Consider the following 25,813-nt stretch of genomic DNA (forward strand, 5'->3'; position numbering starts at 1 on the left):
AAAATCACTTACATGGAAAACTATCAAACTCTTCGTGTACTTTGAAGTTTCGCGTGAAAACACTATAATAATAATATTACCAATTTATTTCAATCAATAAGGTTGTTCACAATGATACAAATGGCTTTAATGTATACTATGACAAAATTATTGTGAATGACGTCAATGGGCGCATTACATAATGTCGCACCTTGAAAACAAATGCGGCGTTATACAAAAATTGACATTTTTCAGTATGACCATTTAAATTTTTTGACGCAGCATTTTGGCCAATATCTCAGCAAATAACTGGAAGAAAAGAATGCAATTAATTTCATTAGTTAGTTTGACTATCTTATTTGAGTTATGTACTGAAAACATGCCAGTAAATTATGGAGTTATTACGAAAACAAGGTTTTTAAATAAAGTTCCGCATAGTGCCACTTTTGATTTCCGTAAACCTACTCGTTTCAGAATAATTACCCATTTCTACCGAAAGATCAATAATGGGAGTTAGAAAAATACAATAGAAATAAAAAGTAATTATGTCATAGAAACAAGAAAACATATTTATTTGGCAAAAACAATTAGGTTATAATCAGTACAATCAAGATACACTTTAATTATGTAACGTTTTTCGTTGAAATACAAGTTTTATGTATAAATCACAATTTTTGCCGGTATTACTTAAATCTTACGACAGTAATAATGAAACAAACTTTAAAATTAAACATGAAATTTAAATTAAAAAAAAATAAAGTATTTTTCAGAAAATAAAAAATGAACTCTTCTAGAAAATAAACTGATCTAGGTACTTATGCTTATATTAGTGATACCAATTATTTTAATGAGATCGTTTGAAATACGTAGGTTGTATCAAAATTATCGTTTGGTACATACATACTACTATACTACTGAAATATACTTTCATAATAGGAGGTATATTGAATGGGAATCAAACCAGCATCAATGAGGCTCCTTATGTCAGTCTTCTTTCTTTCGGATATTTCCAATTTACGCTGATGAAGCGGTTTGAGTTTACAATTACAATTATTTCTATTTGTTCTTTTACTCAAATCAAGCTCTTTAAAATCATCAAAATACGATGTCTTGTACTGTATTTTAATCTCATTATGTTCATTTTTCTCAATTTTGATAACTTTTATGTCTGACAACTTTACAATTTGGCCATCTACATCTTCATTCAGTCTAGGAACTGGTAGTTGTTTTATGTCTATAAAATCACCGTAACCCATTTCACTTACAATGAAAGGTGTTCCACGTTTTTTAGCGCCTCGAATAGCAGAAATATATTGCGAAGGCACGTATATGGCCCCAGATCTAAGACATCGTTTAACTTGTTTCTCTATTACAGAATGTACAGCATCTCCCTCATTCTGAGTATGACCACAGTCACAGTCTTCTGCTGACCACAGCAATTATCAGAGTAAAAAGTTGTCTAGATATTCGTCGGCACAAGAAGATTTTTTTTGCAAATATTTTAATCCACAAGTACCTATTTCATTTGCTCCTCGGTGTCCTTAAGATTCATCCCAGAAGAAGCATTCAGTTTTGTCAAGTTTAAGCTCAGAGATGGTAAAGTTCAAGTAATTTATTTTAGACTTACCTATAATAAAACTTAGAAATCTCTAGTTGTTGACAAACTGAATTGGTTTGTTTGAAGGTGATTGACAATGTTTCATGATGAATTTCACTAGTTCGGACTTCCATTGTCTACTATATAAAATGATTTGAAATCCGTGAAACAACTAAAAAATAAGAATTAAAAATGAGTAGCTGAAAATATGAATTATATTAACCAAAATAAACCTGAAATGAAATAATAGTGAAATAAAATACAAGTAAAAACAGAACCATTGAATAAATAAAAATAAAGAAATGAAAAAAGAAAATAAAAATAAAAATGGAAGAGATTCCAAGTCACGTTAGTTCACGACGTTTCGATTGTTAGTATTTACAATCGTCTTCGGGTGATGACTGGACTGATTCCTCCGAAAGATGACTACTTTTAGGTCGTTCGAATACTTTTACTTATTCCTTAATTATTTTTCTACCCCTATCTCTTGACAAATTCATTTTGATATCCTTAAACAAGGAAGAAAATACGTTCCTCAAATACAACAATGACATCCAAATATAAAAGAAACTATTCCCGAAATACCTATAAGTAATAGGAAAACATAATTTAGGTTATAATTCACTATAACAATATCATTTAAAAAAATTGTAGATGTTCTATTTTACAAAACAGTGACGGTATTCTCAATATGACGCTTATTTAACAAAATGAAACATTTTCATCCTCTTAACTTAATAGTATTACTGGCACTAAGAGGAATATGACACTTAAACAGTAATTTAAATATAACCAAAAAAATGGCACTATGGTTATAATGCCATTCATGTTTTTATCAATTCATAAAATTATGACAGACAATAACGTTAAAAAAGGCACTAAACAAAAAATTTAATTTTTAATTTCATCAAAAATAATATTTTAGTGTACAATTAACTAAATAAGCGACACTATACATAAAATGTAATTTTTTTGTTCATCAGAAAATTTCTTTCAATATTACTTTAACTAAATAAGCGACACTATACTTGAAATGCCATTTTTTGTAGTTATTACTTCAGCAAAAATATCAGTTTGAATTACGCTTAAAACAACAGTATACATAAAATGCTACTTTTTTACTCGCCGCAGCGTGTATCTACTCCGAATGCTTGTCTTCAACTGGATAGTGTCACCTTATGAATGACTTCTTCGTCATTTACGCAAAAGTTCAAACTGACACTAGCAACCTCTAGAGAAAAGTATTCAAACTGAGGTAAAATGACGTTTTTGCAATGAAAGCGCTTTCTTTCAAGAAATATAAATGTCGTTGTAACTCAATATTGCTCATTTTAGTATAATGCCACTTTTGTTTTCAAGGTGCGATATATTATATATAGCTGTATATACACAATAAGTAATAAATAAATGAATTATAAACAGCCACACACATTAAAAAAAGAAAAAAACTTCAAGTTCTAGTTGAGGAATTCTTCAGTAGAGTAACAACTTTTTGTAATGTGAATTGTTTTGTCATTTTTTTAAACACATATATGTTTTTACAATGTTTCACAGTCTCGGGTAAAATATTGTCTTGTCTTCTTCATCAGATCCTTTCGAATAACTTCAAAAGATGAATATTCAATTCTTTAATAAAATTTCAAATTGATGTCACCGGAAGAGATAATTTTGTTCTTCTCATGATAACGGTTCGTAAAAACATTCATACAGTAAATAATTCAATCTTAACAATAGAAATTTTGTTTGAATGGAAAAAAGAATAATTTATGGGAGAGATTAGTTTTTTGGAAGAAGCTTATTGGTTTTCTAATTCCCCGTCATTGTTGTATTGCAAAATGTGGAAAATTTCCCAAGAAAGGGGAAACTCATCTTCAAAAACACTTTTACTTCGAAAAAACATAAGATGATTCAACAATAGAAATGAATCATTATTGGCTGAAATGCATATAAAATGTTATAGAGTGGAAAAACACACTGAAATCTTACAAAAATGTGGAGTACTGAAATAATAGGAAAAAGTCATTTCCGATTAATTCCATATTCATATGTTTGGAAAAAAAATGTTGTAACTTCTTTATTCAGTTTGTGTCTACAAAAAAAACTGCATGGTCTACACATTCTTATAGAATTTTATTACTTTCCTCGGTACTCCGCAAGTTTCTAAATGACTATGTTTTTTATCATCTTCTATTCTAATACATTGTTTATATAAAGATTTCGACACTCAGTAAATAATTTTGGCTTAAGAGCCACTCCCTATTCAATTTATGGTGGTTGGTATTCTTTAAATGTCAATGTAAAATCTAACAATAGCACATAAATTTGGCCTGCTGTAGATTCAGGCATTGGCGGTGTTGTTCCTTGATCGGAAAGCCGGCATTAATATTAATACATAATTGTTTATTCACAGGCAGTGCGGCAGATGATACGAACATTTGACTCTCTAAATAAAATGAAAGGAGAATTGAAATGGAAAAAAAACATTAAAGCGGTATAATTTTCGAAGGAATTTCGATGGTTCACGAATCGAACTGAACTTTCAATTCAACACTCTCATACAGTTTGGTTATTGGTTCAGACGAAAAGAAATAAAGACACCAAAAATCAATTTATGATATTTTTCTTAATTGATGGATGTAGCCGTTACTACGTGTTCAGAAGATCATAATGAAAAAGTAGAAAAAAAAACTTCCTATGTTTCTTCACCACTTGTATTTATAACGTCACTGCAGGTTCGTTCTAGTATGTCATTTTTTTACGGATACAATAAACTGCAGTAACGTTGATTACGAATACAAGTAGTAAAAAAAATATGAAATTTTATTTCTCGTTTTTCATGATATTTTTTTCATGGAAGATTTTGAAATCATCCAGGTATCCAATTCTGTATACGTTTTAATGCATCGAGAACGTGCAAATGTATACTTAGTTCTTCATTAGGAAGGAACATATGAAATATAATTTTTTTTTACAAACAACTGACAAATTATCAATCAATACGGTTTTTTCGAATTACCTAACTTTGTGGCAACTTCTGAATTTGTTGAACGTGGGATGGAGAAATATCAATATCAAATATCATCCAAAACGAGTACTATTCTGAAACACCAGAACTACACGTTTCGCTAACCAAGTTGGCGTCTTCACACAGTAAAAAGTATTTCTTTAAAAGAAGATCATAGGTTGCTTTGAAATTTTTATCTCTATTGTAAAAACTATTAATTTATGCGAACATCGCCATGTTCCCCCAGAAAATCACACTTTTTTCAACAAAGAAATCAAATTTCTTGGCCTTTCAACGACATCATTCATTTGACTATATCATTGCGAAGATGAACTATTTTGAATCAAAAAAATATAATATCATCTCAAAATCCACCACCTATTTGAAGGGAAAAATAAACTGTTCCAAATGGAGAGCAATATCAACTTGATCTGAACACATAGTGTTTGTTTGAATTCAATACTGTATTCCTTTCAAATAACTCAATTCGTTTATAACAATAGTTTTGTGAATCTACATACAAAACTATATTATGATCAACTGAAAATAACAGGAATTTTGTATAGAAAGAACAGAGTTTCTTTCAAAGGAGTATTTCATTCATTTCAGTTTGAAAAAACCTGTGGTGCTCTGGTCTTTCCATGACCATCTTAAGTGAGAGGGGAGCGGGGAATTCTGTTGTAAGCATCGCGTACGCGCCAGTATGTGTTGGAAAGTGATGTTAGTGTGTTGCGATTTTGAGGAGGAAGTGTTTTATGTGTCTGTAGGCAGTGCAATTTCTTACCGATTATTTTGTATCTACCATAATGGAAAGATATTGAAAGATACCACAGTTGAAAGATATTTTCATGGGTAAGTATTATACTTGGATAAAACTCCTCTATATCAGTAAGTACCGCGTTGTATACGTAGTACGGAAGAGAAAGTGGTAAACTTTGACGGCAACTCTTAATTTTGTCTTCATTTTGCGAAAATTATACCAATGTTCCGTAATTTTTCACACATGCATTATTACATTTGCCGAGCTCTGCAAGGTTATATTAATTTAAACTGAAAAATCCTCCACGGTGATTCAAATTTGCCAATCTCTTGTTTTGAACATACATTTTATCTTGTTTCAAATAAGAGCATTTTCTCTAAATAAAATTTGATTTTCTCTTAGACCGACTTCATTATTTGTTGAAAGATAGAGGTACTTATGGTTTCGACAATAAATTATGATACAAAAAATACCAAAATAGGCACCAGTAGGTATAAAAAGCTTTTATATGTGACAGCCACTTTCTGATTTCAACATGTGAATATTTGTTGAATTCCGAAACGTCTTTACTTTCTGTAATCACTTCAGAAATGTTTTTATGTTATTCATTGGGAACAAATTGAATATACCCTACTCAGCTTGAAATTATTTTATAGATGCCCTTTAGGAATGTAAGAAATAGGTAGAAATATTACCAAACTCACTAGAGATGAAATATGAATTTCCAAAAACGTGAAAACGGTGAATGCTGTTATTTAAATAGCAAATCATATTCCTTCAAGTATGTTTGTATGATCATGAGTTACATTTTTTTAATGAAACATTTTATATTTTTCATTAATCCTCTAATAATACTTACACGAAACTTTGAATTCCTATATAACGGTTCCAAAATTATTATTTTGGAAGGCAATTTTTCTGTATAGACTTCTGTCGACTTCAAAGGGATTTGAGGTATGTCTTTTGATTTGATTATTTATTTCTGATCAAATAATGTTTGAGCACCTTTTAACTTGCTAGGAATCGTATGTTGAATAATAAGACCTCAGACAAGTTTAAAATTTTGAGGATTGTCATTCGCATGCGAACAACAATTGGGATGATTAACGAAATAAACCCACTTAAACAGTGTTTTATTGATTTTTTTTATCAAGTGGCTGCTGTTTTCATATTTTTACCTTTCTATATATTTGAAATAGTGGCTAAGAATGATGTGCTGATTTCTTCTTTCGTTTCAGAATCCAAGTGATGTTCCTGCAATTGTGGATAAACAAAAGCAGAATGCAGAACTTGATAGACGATAGTGATTTTTTAAATGTTATTTACCAGAATGGCATCTAGTTTTAAAAACTTCATTTCTGTAAAATTACTAATAAATTAATTCATTTTCTTGTGTGAGTTGTAATTTTGTTTATAGGCTTCGATTTCATTTTATTTGTTAATTTGCAATTTGTCAAGAATATGTCCCTTTTTATATATATATGTTTTCTTATTGAATATTTATTTATGTCATTTGTATCACTGTATGATCTCTTAAAGGTGTGCGATTAGAATATGATATTTAAGCAAAGACTAGCAAAGAAAATTTAGTTCTCTATCACGTTTTGTTTTTATCACATGCTTTTTCAGGATAATATTTATGATTTGCAATTGCTTCAAATAAACCAATCATAATATGTAATGTATTATTTAGTTTCTTTCCTTACCACTTATAGCTGTTCATACTACAGATGAGATACTTTGGATTCAAATAACTGCATACATCCAAATGAGAGAGACAGCTTATAAACAGAAGCATAAGTTCATCTTTGATAAAGTAAATGAGTTTATTTGATTTATACAAATAGAAGCGTTTCAATGAAAAATTCTTCTTTTCAAAGGAAAACAATTAATTTTTCATACGGAGACATTTAAATAATGTTCCAAGTAAACATATCATCTTTTCAAAACCCAAAACAGTTTTGCTTCGAGATTAATTGTGCCCAGACTAAAGAATGCATACTTACTTCTCTTGAGCTAATGTGATTATTTCTATTGGAATGTATGCACAATCTTGGTGTAATATTTTTTTTTTACTTAAAAGAAGCGTTTATTCAGTCCATTTGAAATAATGATTCACATTCAATTTGAGAGAATATGTTTCTCAGTTTAAAAAAATATTTCTTCATGAATATAGGAGAGCAAGATTTCTTTAAATCGAGATAATGTTCTTCACTTTGAGATTTTTATTTTTACTGTGCAGAAGATCATGATTCCAAATCTGGTTTCCATTTTGGACACGATACACACACATAAATCATTTCAAATGAAATTTAGCGGAAATCTTGTTGTGAAAGTTCTCTCAATAATTTCAAAAAGCTCTTTTCCAAGCCATGATGAAAAACAGTAAATTTTACTATTCTCTGAAGTCAGATATGTTAGGCTAAGTCCAAAGTTCGGCTCTGCCGAACTCTATGAACCTGTTTCGGTCCCCAGCGGGGTAGGCACAAAGTATGTGCTCTACTGTTTCATCGTTTTCAAAACACAGCACATTGTCTTCCGACAGTCCGAATCTCTGTATGATGATTCAAATGAGAGTGACCTGTAAGTAGATCTGTTAGACATCGTAGCTCATCCCTACTGTAGTCCAACAACTATTTGGTATCAAGCTTCGAAGGGTAAATAAACGCCTAGGAGTGAGCCAATCCTGGAAGATTGTGCCAGAAGTCCATAAAGTCTTCTTGTCATTCAGGTGTTCAATATTCCTTTGACAAAGCCTAAAGCGATGCTAATAACAGGTTCTCGTCCGACGAAGCTGCTTGCAGCAACCTCCTTTGCAAGGAAATCAGCAGCCTCATTGTGTTTCAGGCCAGTATGGCCAAGGAATCCAGACGAGAGATAATCTCTTGAATCTTTCTATCGAGGAGAGTCGTTTTTGGCAATTTGCTACCAATTTAGATATTGCTCGGTAGGAGCCAAGAGCTTCCAACGCTGCTTGACTATTCGAGAATATTTTTATGTATGCTTCGTGTTCTCTGAATCAGGTTTCAGTTGCTCGTTTCTTCTGACCGATCATTTCATATATCGCCGACTTTATATTTCCAACATCGTATCTTGGGGATTACTTAACATCTGTTGAAGTTAGCAAGATGTTGTGAAGGGTTTCTCCACTGTTCAAAACTAAATATACTGATTTGCTGAACTTCAATGGATATTTCACTACCAAAGATAAGGTAGCCAAGGTATCCCGATGGAAAACCAAATATCGACGTCGACCGCTGAACAGAACTCGTCCTCTGTCTTTCGCTGCAAGGCACCTAGATGAAGCTGTAGTCACAAAAAACTTGCATGATGCGTGATACGACACGCCTGAATAAGTTATTGCTATGCTGTCTCCTCTCAAGAAGCTGCTGTTTATGGAATCAACAAAAGACTACTTCCAGGAATACCAAATATGAACGAGGCACCGCAAAGCGGTCCGTTGCAAGCCAAACTTCAAGGCTGGGTTTCACAAAACTCCGCCTTGTTCATCTTTGATATTTATCGATTGAGTATTGAGTATTGAGAATGAGTATTTTGTGGAATCGACATCCTTCACGAAGTCAGTGATGACGGAGGGTTTTTTTCCCACCACAAGATCCAGAATAATTTTACTTGAGAGTTCATTGATTTGTAATGAAAAATTGTTGACCCTATAGGTGTAATCGACATCCTTCACGAAGTCAGTGATGACAAAAAGATTTTTTTCTCACCACAAGACCCAGAATACTTGAACTTGAGAGTTCATTGATTCGTAATGAAAAATTAGGTCCTAAAATTGATCCCTGAGAAAGAGCATAGTTGGGAGATTCTTATGTAATCTTGGTTACGTGAATTATGAATTCAAATATATGAAAGTGGAAAATCTGTATTCTGATAAGGATGAAATATTTTCTCTACCAAACAACCTACAAGATATTCAAGTGTGACCTTTCATCCAATATATTGAAAAACACCAACAATTCACTGAATATTCTTCAGTTCCAACTGAAAACAAGCGACAACTTCGGAAGTCTGAAGCCTTACCACCTAAACTCTACGGCCTTCCTAAGATTCACAGTCCCAACCTTCAATTTCCCTCAACTGCCAAAACTATTGGTTATTTTACTTCTTGTGAAATACCTCGAGAACGCACTGCAGTCAACGTAGTAAAAGGAAAATCTTACATCAAGAAAGTAACTATTTTGTCCTGCAACCGAATGATAGTTAGTTACTTTCGATGTCGTTTCTGTCTTTACCATGGTACCAGTCAACGAGTCGTTGGAGCAGATCAAACAAATTTTCTCACGGCTCATTTCAACTATGTTATCCCCATTACATATTTCCAATGAAATTACTGGAGTAAAATAGATGGATTCGCTATGGGAAATCCTCCCAGCCCTGTAGTTGTGAATTTCTTTATTGAAGTTTTCTAGAAGAAAGCGCTCTGTATCTTTGTATCGAAACCTACCTGTTACGTCCGCCTTGTTGATGACACTTTTGTTATTTGGAGCTGCGATAACGAGCAATAAAACAGTTTCTTCGCCACATCAACTCCATTCATCCTTGCATCTAGTGAGAAGAAAACACATCATTTTTTGATGTACTTGTCAGCAGAAACCTGAGGAAAAAGAAGGTAACAAACCTACTCAAACTGATCGGTAGGTATCTCAATGAGAACTCAAATCATCATCCAAGGCAGAACGGTGCTATGATGAAGACATTCGTTGATAGTGTCACCTGGATTTGTGAGTTAAATTTTCTTGAAGAAGAACTTCATCATCTAGACCAAGCTCGACAATTCAATGGTATTACATCACAAGAAATCTAATATGCGCTCTATACAAGAAGAGAAAATACTTCAACTTTGATCACGATACAGCCTCTATTTGTTGGCACAGTCTATTTGCCTTACAAATATAAAGTTACAGACTGCATCGGAAAACTGTTTGAACGTCACATTAAGACCCTCTACTCGGCGAAGAACAAAAGAGAGCCTCTGACATCCGTCAGTGTTTACAGGATTTCTAGTTCCTGTGGGTCAGTTTACAACAGAATCACCAAACTCAGCATCAACACCAGGATACAAGAACAAAAGCGTAGCTTTTATCGAATGCACCCGAAAAAATCCACAATCACAGAACATGTCTTAGCAGAAGCAGACCACGTATTAAAATACGATAAAACTGATGTCCTGTCTAATTCAACTCATTACCACGCACGACTTCGTAGAAGAACCATTGAGATCTATAAGCATTCCAACAATTTCAACAGAACCAGAAATAGACTGGAATACAACTTCAATTGATATCTCGTCAGTAGCATACCTGTCAATGTAGACCAATTAAACAACCAAGTAACATTAACCAATCAAGAGTGAGGAGTCACACGTTGGAAGCTAAGATCTCGTTAGTCCTTAGCTCGCACAAGTTTCTCAACTTCTGAGAGTTGTCGTTCGTATGAGGGCGACAGCTGATTAACGGAAAAACAGATTTTAAACAGACAGATTTGCATGGTCGTTCCGCCATCGCCTCCATAAGCGTTCCCACCGTCGGTTTGCCGCCGTCCCCACCATCACTCCCACCACTCTCTGAAATTATTTATAAATATTAGTGAACAATTATATTTAACTTCCGACCTGGCAGTCGACACACTGATGATGTCTGCCGCAGTAGCAGATGATACGTAACATTTGGCCGTTCAGGTTCTATTCGACCTCAACCTACCAGCTCGTATCCTGTTCTCTTCGATCTGAAATTTACTTCGTCATGAAAAATTATTAAGATCTCTCCCAGTAACTGAAAGTTTTCTCTTAACTGTTATTTTTATTTCTCCAGGTATTCGTTGTACTACTTCGAAATTGAAGCGGGTACGCTGAGAAGATTTTCCCACGCTCCCATGGAACAACATCGCTGGGCTTCACAGATAGTTCCTCATGAAAGCTACGACAAATCGAAGCTGAGGCACGATATAGCCCTCATGAAGCTGTCCTCTCCGGTGAGGTTCAATAGATATGTGAGACCTATCTGTTTACCATCTGAAGCTACTGCTGGTCGTGACTTCGTTAACGGTCCAGCAGTAGGGACGATCTGCACCACGGTTGGGTGGGGAGCTACATTTGAACATGGATCGGACCGTAAGAATTGATTTTTTGATGGCAATACTCGTATAAACTTTTTTTAGACGCCACTACGGCTCTTTTGATATAATTATTAAAAACGATTAAATTCATCATCTATAAACAACAGAAAGGCTCAATAGGTAGAATTTGGAACACCTGGCTTAAAATGAATCTATCGGAAACACTGTTCCTAAACCAGTACGTACTTATAGATGCGCGTTTTGCTTACCAATTCAGGAACATCATCAGGAGATTAAATCACATGCCTATGTTGATATTTTTATATGCATCTAGACCACTCATAACCTCAAAAATGGAAGTCACTAAATTGATTCATATTATATATCATATCATCAGAAATCTTTGATTTGTTAATGAAAGTAAAATGTTTTTTTTCAATTAGAACCAGGAATAAGAAAAGATCAAAAATACACTTTTGCAATGAACGATGATGAAGTCAAGTTCAGCTGTAGGACAATATGTACATAATGGAATTATATGTGCTAGTTTTTTTCATAGTTCTCCATTTGATATATCCTATTCTATTGAAAATACCCTTTATTAGAGGTATCTCTCAAGAGAGATATCCAATTTTAGTTATCTTTGACAGTATCAATTTCATTTTATTGCGGAAACATTTTTACAAACTTTTTTTTTATTGAGACTATCCAAACTTGAAATCAGTGAGACACTCTCAAGATGGTGACACCCCTGTATTCAAGTCATTTTTGAAAGAAGAGATTTGATTTTTGGTAAAGGTATAAACCTTCATGGGCCGCACTTTTTCCAATAATTAGCCCGAGTGATATCTTTAAACCCAGCCTACTGCGTTCCTGCGAAAAGAGCAAATTCTCGATATTTTGTTTTGCGTTGATAATATTGAAATAAGAATGAAAAATCCAATATTCATTTTGAAAAAAATCAAATTTCGACAATTAACTACTAAAAAGCCACAGAGACATCGGTCGAAATCAAATAACAATTAATGAAGCGAATTCAACAGGAGAAATCAAATAAACATTTGCTGAAATAATAATTTAGTTATTGCAATACATTCATTTCATTGATTTTGACTATTTCATCATTCCTGTAGCTTCTCAGTCAGAACCAATAATTGAAAATTAGATTGGATTTTAAGAAAATTACAAAAAAATCAAATTCCGAATTTTGGGTTCGATATATAGAGTCAAACTCGATTTCTAAGAAACTTTTCAATATACCTTATTTTGGTATCTCCAACGAGAAGCAAAATATCGAGTATTTGCCCCGCGGAAAGTGTAGTATATGAAGGTCTACGCCTGTACCAATAATCAAATCTCTGTTTTTAAAAATGACTGAAATACAAGGATATATTCATCTTAAGTACATCACACTGTATAAACATCTCATAATTTTGGTAATGGCATTGATTGAATTTGAAGATACTGATTCTCCAAATTGATTATTTTGTCGATAACTTTTACCCAAAACTCTAAAAGCAGATTATCTTCTTCAAATACATACTTTGCTTTCTTGAACAATGTCTGATTTTTCCCAGCAGCAGTATTTTTTGCATACTATTGTATATTTTTTTTCTTCGGATACTTCATACTGTCTTTGAATTGCCAGATTTTTTGCGGATCATTTGTTTTTCTTTTCTGAAAATGATTACATTCTTGATTACATATGTCCAATTTCTGCAGCAATTCATACGAGCAAGTTTCAAGTTTGCTTTTCATTCAGTAGATTTTCTATTGATTTAGCTTAGTTTCTTCTCAGATTATGGGAGGATATAATAATAATAATATTTATTTACCAAAGAATCAATACATACACTTTCAATTAATTATTGAAGAATGCAAGTAAACGAACACAGAGAAAATCCACAAAGGCTAACCTGCCCGTGGATCACTAAGGTTATTATACAATGAATTCTAAAATAAGTAACTAGTTATCTGTAAATAGTAAAATATAGTAAATATATAAAATATTGGATGAAATATCGCAAAGCAATTAAATAAATAAATAAAATATGTAAAATAATTTCACGCTAGTAAAAAAACACAAACACAAAATATTAAAATACTAATGAGGAAAAAATTAAGAAAATCGATAATACTAATTGAAACACAGTCACATATATAATTGATATGCTGAGTGGAATTTACAATTTTACAAATGATACACAAGTAGATACGATTTTAGAATATAAATCCAATGAACGAGAAACAGTTAGAAATAATGACTTCTTCACAAAAAATATCTTTCAAAGGGTAAAACTAGTAATCGACTAAGGGGCATTATTAGGATATCGAAAACCCCAAAAAATTTAATGAAGCTACACTTCTTGATTTGACCTCCACAAACTTTATTTGAAAAATATATCATGTTACGTGTTAGGAATCACACGTTAAAAGGTAAGACCTCGTTAGTCCTTAGCTCGCACAAGTTTCTCAACTTCTGAGAGTTGTTGTTCGTATGGGGGCGGCAGCTGATTAACGGAAAAACAGATTTTAAACAGATTTTTTAAACAGATTTAAACATGTTTCGCTAGCACAGTAGCTTTTTCAAGTGATAGAATACTTCAAGTTGTTCTTACATTAATATTTATATACTACAGGTAACCATAATTGAGACTACCTCCAATAAATTACCTAAATCTCTACCTAGAGGTACCTGTTCAATTATGATAACCTGAAGCATATTACCTAACATCTACATCAATAATAATTTTTTCTCGGTTTTTAATAAAACAAGTTCAATAATGGTAATCTATTCAAATATAGTTGGTCATTCATTAGAATGTTTGAATTTTTGAGTTTATTAATTTCCATTGCTTCCAGATGATTCAGTTTCAAACCTTTATTTTATATGTGCAAAATTTCGAACTCTTCGTTAAAAATATGATTTTCTTCTGGAAGATGATTTGAATATGTTGAATCTGTTTTCTTATTTACATATCCCATATGATGTTCGTGGATTCGATTCCTTAATGTTCTGCCAATTTGACCAATATATACCTTAGGGCACGTTCCACACTTTGATTTATTTACTCCTGATTTCTCAAATCTGGATGTCTAGTCTTTATTATTTTTAATTAACTTTCTCAACGTATTTACTTGTTCTATATACAATTTTAATATATCGTTTCCTCAAAAATGAAGCCACTTTTTCCGTTGGTTGTCCAAAATACGTTAAAGCTCTATAATTTTGATCATCTACCTTATCAAAAGGAAAAATGTCTTGAATCGCTTTTGCGTAAACTTTCTTGGCAAGTATTTTGTTTATCAATCCGCCTTAAACCCATTGTTAACCGCAATTTGCTTAATATCATCTTAATATCATCAAGAAAATTGCGGCATCCAAAACATCCAAATTTGAGAAATCAGGAGTATACAGGGTGTTCCTTAAACACATGCTAATATTTAAGGAGGTAATTCTTAGACCCATTTTAAGAAAAAAACTTCCTATGGACGTATGTCCTAAACGCCTTAACTTTTAAGATACAGGGTGGCAAAGTTTTCAAAAATAATCAGTTTTTTAATAATGACTGAGATAATTTTGTAGACATCTTTGGCATATTTAGTACATATGTTCCATGCCTCAAGTCGCATTTTCTGATGTACACAAATTTGTATTTTTTCAAACAGTGGCATCCCTACGGGTTTCGCATTGAATATTTTTGGGGAAAAAGTACTACGCCAATGCTTTCTTTTCAAAATAAAATCATTTTTAAAATCCTCATTTATTTTTGAGAAAATTTGATCTCCCGTTATTTCTTTGTCCGACGCATGATTTTCACTCAAAAAAATAAAAATCGACAGAAAGCAAATTAAGAAATTAGATCAATTCTAAAATGAATGAGAATCTGAAAATTGCTTCATAACGCATTACCAATTCCCTAATAATATTTGAAAACATAATCTGCAAAAAAATAAATTTTTCACAAAAACGAGTTTTGTTTTATTTTGTGACAGTAAGTCTAAACGAATAGCACAAATTTGTTAATTAGTAATAATACCAAAACTGATTATAAAAATTGTTGGAAGTGGCCACCTGCACTTAGTATGCATGCTTCCGCCCTTCTACGCATGGAATTACGCACCCGTTCAAATATTCCCGGCGTATTTCGTATAGTTTCACACGACGCAACTATTCGCTCTCTTAAATCTTCGAAAGTATTAATGGGAGTTTTATACACAAGAGTTTTAAGGTTACCCCATAAAAAAAATCTAAACTGTTGAGATCGGGGGATCTTGCTGGCCATTGCTGAGGTCCTCCGCGACCTATCCAACGATTAGGATATACTGTATTTAAATGGTTTCGGACAATTACACTGAAATGAGCAGGGGAGCCATCGTGCATGTACCATATTCGATTCCTTAACGCAAGTGGCACATCTTCCAATAATCCAGGTAAGTCTTCTTCGAGAAAGTGTTAATAAGAACGACCATCAAGGCGTCCTGGTAGAAAAAATGGGCCTATTAGATGATCACCTATAATTCCTGCCCATATATTAACCGAGAATTGGTGTTGGAAATGGGTTTCGGTTATTGCATGGGGATTTTCTTCAGCCCACACATGATTGTTATGGAAATTTTGAATGGCATTCCGAGAAAAATTTGCTTCGTCTGTGAACAAAATTTGTGTCTCAAACTGCGGATTTAGTGCAATACTTTGTAGATACAACTGACTGAAGTTCACACGATGTGGAAAATCTCTGGGGAGTAATGCCTGCACTCTTAAAATATGGTATGGGTATAACAAAAAATCAACCAAAATACGCCAAACAATTTGATGACAAATATCCAGAGTTCTAGCGATCTTCCTCGTACTCGTCTCAGGATGTTCCTCAATTTCTTGCAGCACCGCTTCCCCAATTTCAGGAGTTCTTACTACACGAGGTCTACCTTCCGGAGTCCCTTTCTTGAAACTACCAGTTTCCCCAAGTCGACGATGAATATTTGAAAAGGTTCGGCTATCTGGTAAGGCACGATTAGGATATCTTTCCTGATAAATGCGCCTGGCTTCTATTGCATTACCATCTGCAAGGCCATATTAGTAATGCATTTGCGCCATTTCCGCATTCGTATAATTTACCATATTTACTGATATTCAGAAAAACAGCGGACTACCAAAATAACTTCAATAACACTTCAAAATCAATCAAAACGCGCTGTGACAGTTTTTAACACCAACACCTTACTTTAAACCAACATCAATATCAGCTACTGACGTTTGTACATACAGAGAATTCGTTTTTTATTGCTATGGTGGGTACGCTGTTTTTTCTGCTTTTAATCTTTTAAAGAAATCACATATCGACAAACTCCATATTTCCAAGAGGTGCAGTAAATAAATTCTGCTACACGTCATTTATTCCAGGATAACTAAATTTATGTTTTCAAAAATTATTAAGCGGTGCTGCGTTATGACGTAATTTTAATTGAGAACAGTGCATCTGACAACAAACAAATACCTTTTAGATCCTCAATTATTTTGCAACAAATCTGATCTCTTAGTTTGCTTTCAGTCGATGCACGATACCGCATCAGATTTTCAAGGAATTCATCTTTAAGTAAAGCGATTTTTAATTTTTTGAGCGAAAACCATGCGTCGGACAAAGAAAACCCAGCAAATCAAATATGCTCAAAAATGTATGGAGATTTTAAAAATAATTTTTAATTGAAGATAAAGCAGTGGCGTAGTATTTTTTTCGCCAAAAATATACATTTCAAAACTCGTACGTACGCCACTGGCAGAGAAAATCAAGAAAATTGTTCATCAGAAAATGCGCCTTGAGGCATGGAACATATGTACCAAATATGCCAAAGATGTCTACAAAATTATCTCAGTTATTATTAAAAAACTGATCATTTTTGAAAACTTCGCCACTCTGTATCTCAAAAGTTAAGGCGTTTAGGACATACGTCCATAGGACGTTTTTTCCTTAAAATGGGTCTCCTTAAATATTAGCATGTGATTAAGGAACACCCTGTATAAATTAAAGTGCGGATAGTGCCCTAAGGTATACATTGGTCAAACTGGCAGAACATTTAGGAATCGAATCATCTTCTAGAAGAAAATCATATCTTTAACGAAGAGTTCAAAATTTTGCACATAGAAAATAAAGGCTTGAAACTGAATCATTTGGAAGCAATGGAAATTATTAAACTTAACAATTCAAACATTCTAATGAATGACCAACTAGATTTGAATAGATCACCATTATTGAACTTGTTTTCTTCAAAACCGAGAAAAAATTATTACTGATGTAGATATGAGGTAATATGCTTCAGGTGATCATAATTGAACAGGTACCTTCAGGTAGAGGTTTAGGTAAATTTTTGGAGGTAGTCTCAATTACAGTTACTTGTAGTATACGCTACTGTGCTAGCGAAACATATTGTGATATTTTTTCAAATAAAGTTTGTGGAGATCAAATCGTTTAGGTGTAGTTTCTGAAATTATTATGGATCTTCATCAAGTAACGGCCGAATCAATCAGAAAATTTAATGAAGCGTTGTTATGGAGTCAAAAAAAGCACGAGCACGAGTTTCATACCTCCATTTACCTTCAATGTACCTTTCAAGTTATATGACACCTCATTTTCCCAGTCGACCCTGATTTTCTGTTTGTTTAGCCGACCACATGAGAGAAGTCGAAGTTCCGATCCTGAAGCATTGCACGCGTCCCGAAGACATCACCGACGATGAGTTATGCGCCGGCTTGTCAGAGGGCGGTAAAGACGCGTGCCAAGGCGACAGCGGCGGTCCGCTGATGTGCCGAAACCCCAACAATCCGAGCCAGTGGTATCTAGCGGGGCTCGTCAGCCATGGAGAGGGTTGCGCCAGACCGAACGAGCCAGGAGTTTACACTAAAGTGGCGAGATATGTCGGATGGATTGCGGAAAATATGGGTGGGTACTTATATTGTCATTCTTCTCAACAGAAAATGTAAAATCCATATGCAAGTCCCGCGAAGTATTCCAGTAGAATTCTTCTTCATTTCTTCAGAAAATTGTGAATAGTAAAATACGTTGATGTAATAGGAACTGAAATGTTTTCGAACTTGACAGTGAATAGAAGGTTAAGCCTGAATCCGAAGCTTCGACGCATTCGGAAGTGCGAACCAACAACAATAATCAATGGCTACTTCGCCTGACTGTGGGGTAGGCTATCATTGGGTCTGGAATCTTGTGCCAAGAGAAGACGTAGCGATCCAGTTGTCTGGATGAAATTCCTACCATTTTAAGGTATGCCGGTAAGATGAGTTCTGAAAGGAAGCACAGCACCATTCAACCAAAAACTCCTACAATCAGAAGAACCATTTGAAAGAGAGGTCTAGATACAGTCAAAGGAAATCGAAGATCAAACCTTGCTATTTCATTCGCTTTTCATTTTCTTGGACAATATTCACTTCATTTGAAGCAAAAACTCCATTACGAATATCGTCTTACTCTGCTGGCCAAGAACGACTACGTGGAGGTTATTCACTAGTATCACCCTGGAGGTGGAAAATAAATAGTTTCAATGGAATCGGCAATGGATTCCATACCCCACGGAGCAATATGCAACATAGGGTCTCACCAATATCGTAGGAGACTAATATAACACGTTGCATCGGTGGTAAACATGCCAGCAGCGGTATGTCCAACATATGCGAAAATATGCATCATACCCCGATCTCATAAAATTGATCTATTTGCCGAAAAGTTTGCACAGTTTTTTCAGTGCTTTGCATTATTTAGGAATATGAGACTGAAACTGAATAGGATCATTTTTGTTTGTCCTGTTGTCTGTTGCTGTTGAAAAATGTAACAAAAAATATTCCACATATTGTTCACCAAAATTCATTTTATGTGGTTTGATTATTTCTTCATTTGAACGTTACGTATTTTCTGGTCCAGGTTTTTTAAAAGTGTTGATGTAATATAACACACGATACCACTAATTCATCATCATCCGGCAGTTTTGACTGAATCCAGAATAATAACGGTTCCCATCTTTATTGAATTGTAGCCTACTCATTTTTATATTTTTTTTTTAGTTATATAAACAATTTTGTGATACAATCCATGAGATATTCAGCTTGAAAGTTATATAAAACGGTCTATCCACCCATTTATAGTTCTGCTACTCTGGAATTCAAAGTTCTTGAACATCTTCCAGTTTCATCTGATCGAACGGCAGAGTAGTTTTGACTTTTAAATAGAGGATTTTTCTACTAATGAAATGAGTGTCACATTTCGAATATTCATATGGATAAAAGTCCACTGAAGAAACCTACTTAGCAACGCAACTGAACCCCCATTCCAAATTTCAATACATGATTTGGTAAAAGCTTTGTTGAAAAATGTTTTTACTTTACCCACATTATGTGAGTCACAACCCTCTTTGTGGAACCAGAACTGACTATTCCCTTAGGGAATAGAGTCTGAAACTCTTCTTGCAGCCCAGTTGCTCAGTATCCGTTTGGCAAAGCCTAAAGCTATGCCAGAAACAGATTCCCGTCCGCTTTCATCACCCACCGATGTCACGATAAATCGAGACAAGGGACATTTTGTTGAGCCTTTCTCTCGATAAATTTTTTTGGTGTTTCACTACCAACTCAGACGTTACTCTATGACAACCAGGGCCGCTTTTATTGACCTATGAGATAGGATTCTGCCAATTTCCTCACACATAAATCAATAGCGTATATTTTGAATTGGAATGCGGTAACTGAGCAGAACATGAATGTATTTTTGATCCATCTTCAGTCAATGGTTTCCCCTCCAGGGGGTTCCAATCCTCTCTACTCGGGAATCGAACTGAATGAGATCCAGCCTTCCTCTCCAAGAAGATGTGGAGAGAAGGTGACTCTAGAAGAATTTCCATGGTCGCTGACGGTGTGATACTGAAAGCCCAAGCTTGTCTCTAATCACCAGAGTCGTTTGCAGTAAATCTTCCGATCACCAAGCAATTGCTCGGTACGTGATCTTTGATCTGACAGTTATCCAATAGATTTGTTCATTTCAAACACTAACAGTCCAAATAGTCAGTAAAGTAAAGTTACTTTTACTGATATTTGATTCCTAACCAATGATCGTATATGTTTGAAAGTTGTTTTTTAGTGAAGTTTGAACTTTCATTATCTAAAATGGCGATAACCAGTTCGGAGTCTATGGAAGAAAAAATGAAATGAAGCTGAACTGAATATCAAAATTAATGAAAATATTCAAAATAATCGGACCGATAGTGAAGGTACGCATACGGTAGTCGCTGAATATTATAACTGAAGGAACCGATGAAGAAAGGCTGAACATAAGCCCAACGAAATCAGCCATAGTATCATTCACTAAGAGGGCTAAAACAAAGGATCTAGTACTTCAAAAAATTTGAAGTGAAAAGTGATTCTATGTTGGCCTAGAACCAACACCTAGAAAGAGTCAAAAGATAGGTGGAGATAGAACTGATCCTGGCCAGATGCACCTACGGAAAGGCATGGGGATTTAAACCAGACATATATATTGGCTCTACACCTATGAAAATATATGCATCTATGATCTGCTGGCCATGGATGGAACAAAAGACCGCTATTAATAAACTGAGTAGTGTGTTATGGCATATGTGTGTCAAGGCATAATAATATGTCTTGGCAATATCATGTTGCTGGAATTGCAAAGGCTGCTTCTCAAAAGCTTGAAACACTGTTCCGAACCAGAAAAGTGTAAAAACTTCAGCAACTTTTGATAATTTTCAAAGCTCAAATCAGACCTTTTTTGGAGTATTATTCACATGTATGGAGCTCCGCTTATAGTGCCTTAGGTTTGTGTTGTGTCTTTTGAAAAGTGGTGACTTTACTAGTTAATCTTCCAATTTCTTTTTGTTCCATTCGCTGTTTCCTCAGTATTATGTGTTTTGCGAGGAATCATTTTTCAGACATCATCCTTGCACTGATACGATATTTTGTTGGTTTCAGTGAATATTTATCTCTATATTCTATTATTCTCTTGCATTGGATATATCAAAGAGAACTGAATGACAACAATAATTTGTTTTATTATTTTTCCTAAATTTATTCTAATTTTTTAGTTTTCATAATCATAGATATATTTCTTCATTCTTGAACGACATATATTTGAATTCGCTTGACTTTTTCCAGGTGACTTCAAACCCCATTTGGTAATTCCACTTCAACACTGCCCAGGATATACATGCAAATTCACCAATAGATGTTTACCGAAGAAGCGCCATTGTGACAAAATAGTGGATTGTTTGTTTGGAGACGATGAAACCAATTGTAAACACACCTTCCAAAATATTTTCAAGCATGCTAGAGGAAAAACTCATCACACGACATTAATTGCAAAGAAAACTAATGGTCAACAGCCCGGATTGGTTTCACCAGAAGATACTCCAATCCTTGGAATGAACCTCAAATCTGAAGAAAATAATTCACAGGAACATACTACATCCGAACCGCAAAATTCAACAAGTTTGTGGGAAGTTCCTGAAAAGAAACAAATTGATGTTACCGATGAAGCAACTAAAGAGAAAAATGTTTCGAAGGACGATAAGCAGGTTTCGAAAAAACGAATTGGGTCTTTGACGAATCGTTTACATTCTGACATTAAAAAAGGAAGTGCTGCTGCTAAAAAACTGTTCGGTTTCTGGAACAAACGTATCGATCAACAAAAATCAACCACTGATCCGATCCCATCCACAACATCAAAATATGAGCCCATAACTGAAAATTTGAATCACACAACTGAAACAGTTGAAGTATTTGATCATACTACGATACGAATAGAATTAGATAAAGTTAATTCAACAACTGAAAAAGTTGATTCCACAACTGAAAAAATTGTTTTCACAACCAAAAACGTTGCCTCAACTGAAAAAATTGAATTTACAACTGAAAAACCTGTATCAACAAGTGGGAAAGTGGATTCCATAACTGAGAAATTCGATATTACAACTGAATGGATCACTACTACTACTGTACAAACGAATACGTCCAATGTGAAAGAGTTTGACAATAACCAGGATATCAAAAATTCAAAGTTTTCTGTGGAAAAATACTCCAGATGTGAGAAGTGAGTAATATATTTGTACCTCTGAAATAAAAAAAAAATCATAAGTTTAAATTCAAACAACTTTGAATTGTAAGTGTTAAGGCGGATTTCCACCAAACGGACAAAACAGTAACTGTGTTGATTTCGAAAGAACAAAAACTCAAGTTTTCAAAATAAGAAACATTTTGAAGACTGTGTCGCCAGTGACTGTTTTTGTCAATAACGAAATGTTCCGTCGGCAGACGGAAAGATCAAAAGGTTTCGGTGTTTTGTCTGTGTTTCTGAAAACAGAGTTCGCTTTGTGGAAACTATTCAGATATAACATATTTGTAATGTGTATTCTGTTTGAAAATGTTTGGTACCAGAAAAATCCGGAAAAACCTTCTGGTTTATCCGGGTTTTCCTGCAGCTGAAAAAGCAAATGCGCCACTGGAATCAATGAAGTTGCCCAGGAGCGCCAATTAATTTTTGTTTTTTTCAAATTCTGATTTTTTACCTCTCTTCAGCTTACTTCTATCGTTGAGCGATTTTTAGTCAATTTTTTCTACGAATTCAAATTGAACCAAAGCGTTACCGAAACAGGCCGAAAAATGAACAGGTATTCAGCCAACCAAAAAGATTATTTTTTGGGTCAGATTGTCACGTGTGATAAAAAGTGGATCCCCTACGACAAAAGAAGACGTTCAGGACAGTGTTTGGACACCGATGAGTCAGCCAGGTACTTCCCAAAGACAAAAACTCACCACAAAATAGACCATGATTACTATATGGTGGTCAGCGGCTAGCATGATTCACTATAAATTTCTCCAACCCGGCCAAACCATCATGACAATGGTTGGACACTGATGAGCCACCCAGGTACTTCCCAAAGACAAAAACCCTCCAAAAAAGACCATGATTACTATATGATGGTCAGCGGCTAGCATGATTCACTGTAACTTTCTTCAACCCGGCCAAACCATCATGACAGTGGTTGGACACTGATGAGCCACTTACGGACAAAACTTTCAAAACAACCAATATAAATATAATACATGACTGAGTCAGTATTATTCGATCCTTTTTTTTTTAGCCGCTTCCTGTGCTATTCCCTAGTACCGTCGTTAGACATTGCTTCAGGGATAGCTGGCATTTGGCTTGGAGGGGAAACCTGCATAGCGCCGCGGGAAGTTTTTCCCTTCCACGACAGTCCGGGGACTCCCAGGCCAGAGTGTGCAATTCCTGTATACCCCGGTAAAACCCCTCCTTCTTTCGCCCCTGTCAACTGATTTTTGTCTAACATAGTTGGTCTATTATGTCTTTTATGGTTTTATAAGTTAATCTCCATCCTGTTTTGCCTGAGATCAGTGACGCCATCATGTTTGTTTCGTCAAAGGTAGTTTCAGTATTTCTCTGATATTCCAGTCGATTTTCTTCCCATCTGATGCATGAGAAAAGAGTATGTTTTACATCGTCCACGTTTCTACAGTATGGGCACTTGTCTGAATCTTTTTTCCGCCGTTCGAATAGATATTTCCTAAAACATCCAGGCCCTGAGAGAGCCTGTGTCAGGAAATAGTCTGTTTCGCCATATCTTCTGTTCAACCACACCCGATATCCGGAATAAGGTGGTTTGTCCAGCGTCCGTATACTGCATTTCCCCAGTTGGTTTGCCATCTCGTCAACAGCTTTTCTCTGGCGAACTCTTTCGATGTACCATTGTAAGTCTTCGGTCTTTCTCTTACTAGCAATTCTATCAGGGGAAACCCTGTTATAACAGTAACACCATCTTTGGAAAAAGTAAGTTTTGTGTCTACCCATATTCCTGAATACTTTACAGCCCTACTCGTTGTTATCGACACGTTTACGACATCAAAGTAGATGAGGGATATTTTCCTTTTGGTTGTCAGTAGCACGGCCTCAGTTTTTTGAGGGGCTATTTCCAGCAGGTTCTCCCGCATCCAATTTGTTACTCTTCGTATTTCTGTGTTTGCTATGTTCATCATTATGTTTTCGTTTTTTGCCGTAATTACCAGAGCTAAATCGTCAGCAAATCCTATAAGTGTGGTTCCTTCCGGCAGTTCAATCCGTAGGAGATCGTCATACAGGACGTTCCACAGGATTGGGCCCAATACTGATCCCTGCGAAACCCGGCTATTTATTTGCACCTCACGCGTTTTACCTCCTGCTTCTAGTATAATTTTCCTTTCTGACAAATATGACGCAATGAGATTGACTAGTTTGTTGTCTATTTTCCTCCTGATCAATGCCTCTAGGATAAGTTGCCATGATGCGTTATTGAATGTATTCTTAACATCTATTGTTACCATCACACAAAGTCGTCTGTGCGCGTATGCATAATTTGAAGCTTCTCTGACAATTTTGTGGTCTTCTACGATCCACCGTCTGTCGATCTTTTCTGAATTCCAATTGCATGTTTGGAAGTCCTCCCATTCTTTGCAGTTTTTCATTCAAACGAGTGAGTATGAGGTGTTCGTAAAGTTTACCTTCTACGTCAAGATGTCATATAGGTCTGAATGATGGGTCTTCTAGCGGTTTCTCTCTGCAGCAGGACTAATCTTTGTTTGAAGGTGATTGACAATGTTTCATGATGAATTTCACTAGTTCGGACTTCCAGCATCAAGCTAAAAATGGCCAACTCCCGCCAAAACGATCATCTCCCACGAAACCAGTGAAGCGGAAAATGGAAAGCGGGGATAAGTGAAAGTACTCGAACGACCTATAAATAGTCATCTCTCGGAGGAATCAGTCCAGTCATCACCCGAAGACGATTGTAGATAGTAACAATCGAAACGTCGTGAACTAACGTGACTTGGAATCTCTACACTTTTTTTTTATTTTCTTTTTTAATTTCTTCATTTTTATTTATTCAATTGTTCTATTTTCACTTGTATTTTATTTCACTATTATTTCATTTCAGGTTTATTTTGGTTAATATAATTCTTATTTTCAGCTATTCATTTTCAATTCTTCTTTTTTAGTTGTTTCAGGGATTTCAAATCATCTTATATAGTAGACAATGGAAGTCCGAACTAGTGAAATTCAGGACTAATCTTGCACGTTTCCATGTATTTGGAAAGCATTTTCTGGCTGCCAACCTATTATATACTGCTAGGACATAGTCGGATCTCACTTTGCTTACATGTTTTATAATTTGAGGCAAAATTTCTCCAGGTCCTGGGGCTTTATTGCTTTTGAGTTTGTCACATGCTTCGCGCAGTTCTTTCGTTGTGAATTCCAGATCTGCATCGATTGTATCGAGACTTTTGAAATTGACTTCTTTGTGGCTGGGAAGGAAGTCACTTATTCATGACTAT

At 34.7% G+C, this 25,813-nt stretch overlaps 1 protein-coding gene and 1 long non-coding RNA gene across 2 annotated transcripts in view; both read left to right on the forward strand.

The window, feature by feature from the left end:
* Nucleotides 1-25,813, forward strand: part of LOC111512102 (serine protease ndl) — a 138,973-nt gene that overhangs the window by 41,866 nt on the left and 71,294 nt on the right. The window contains exons 7-9 of the mRNA XM_023168198.2: nucleotides 11,175-11,473; nucleotides 18,081-18,356; nucleotides 21,584-22,517. Coding sequence (XP_023023966.2) covers nucleotides 11,175-11,473; nucleotides 18,081-18,356; nucleotides 21,584-22,517 — 1,509 coding nt within the window. The remainder of the gene's footprint in view (nucleotides 1-11,174; nucleotides 11,474-18,080; nucleotides 18,357-21,583; nucleotides 22,518-25,813) is intronic.
* Nucleotides 4,609-7,021, forward strand: LOC141480922 (uncharacterized). The gene is made up of 2 exons (XR_012464631.1): nucleotides 4,609-5,432; nucleotides 6,579-7,021. It is a non-coding gene; the product is annotated as an uncharacterized lncRNA (long non-coding RNA).

Source organism: Leptinotarsa decemlineata, unplaced genomic scaffold (assembly GCF_025532065.1).
Source record: "Leptinotarsa decemlineata unplaced genomic scaffold, Ldec_3_MD MMD2_tig00000026_RagTag_RagTag, whole genome shotgun sequence".
Classification (NCBI taxonomy): Eukaryota; Metazoa; Arthropoda; class Insecta; order Coleoptera; family Chrysomelidae; genus Leptinotarsa; species Leptinotarsa decemlineata.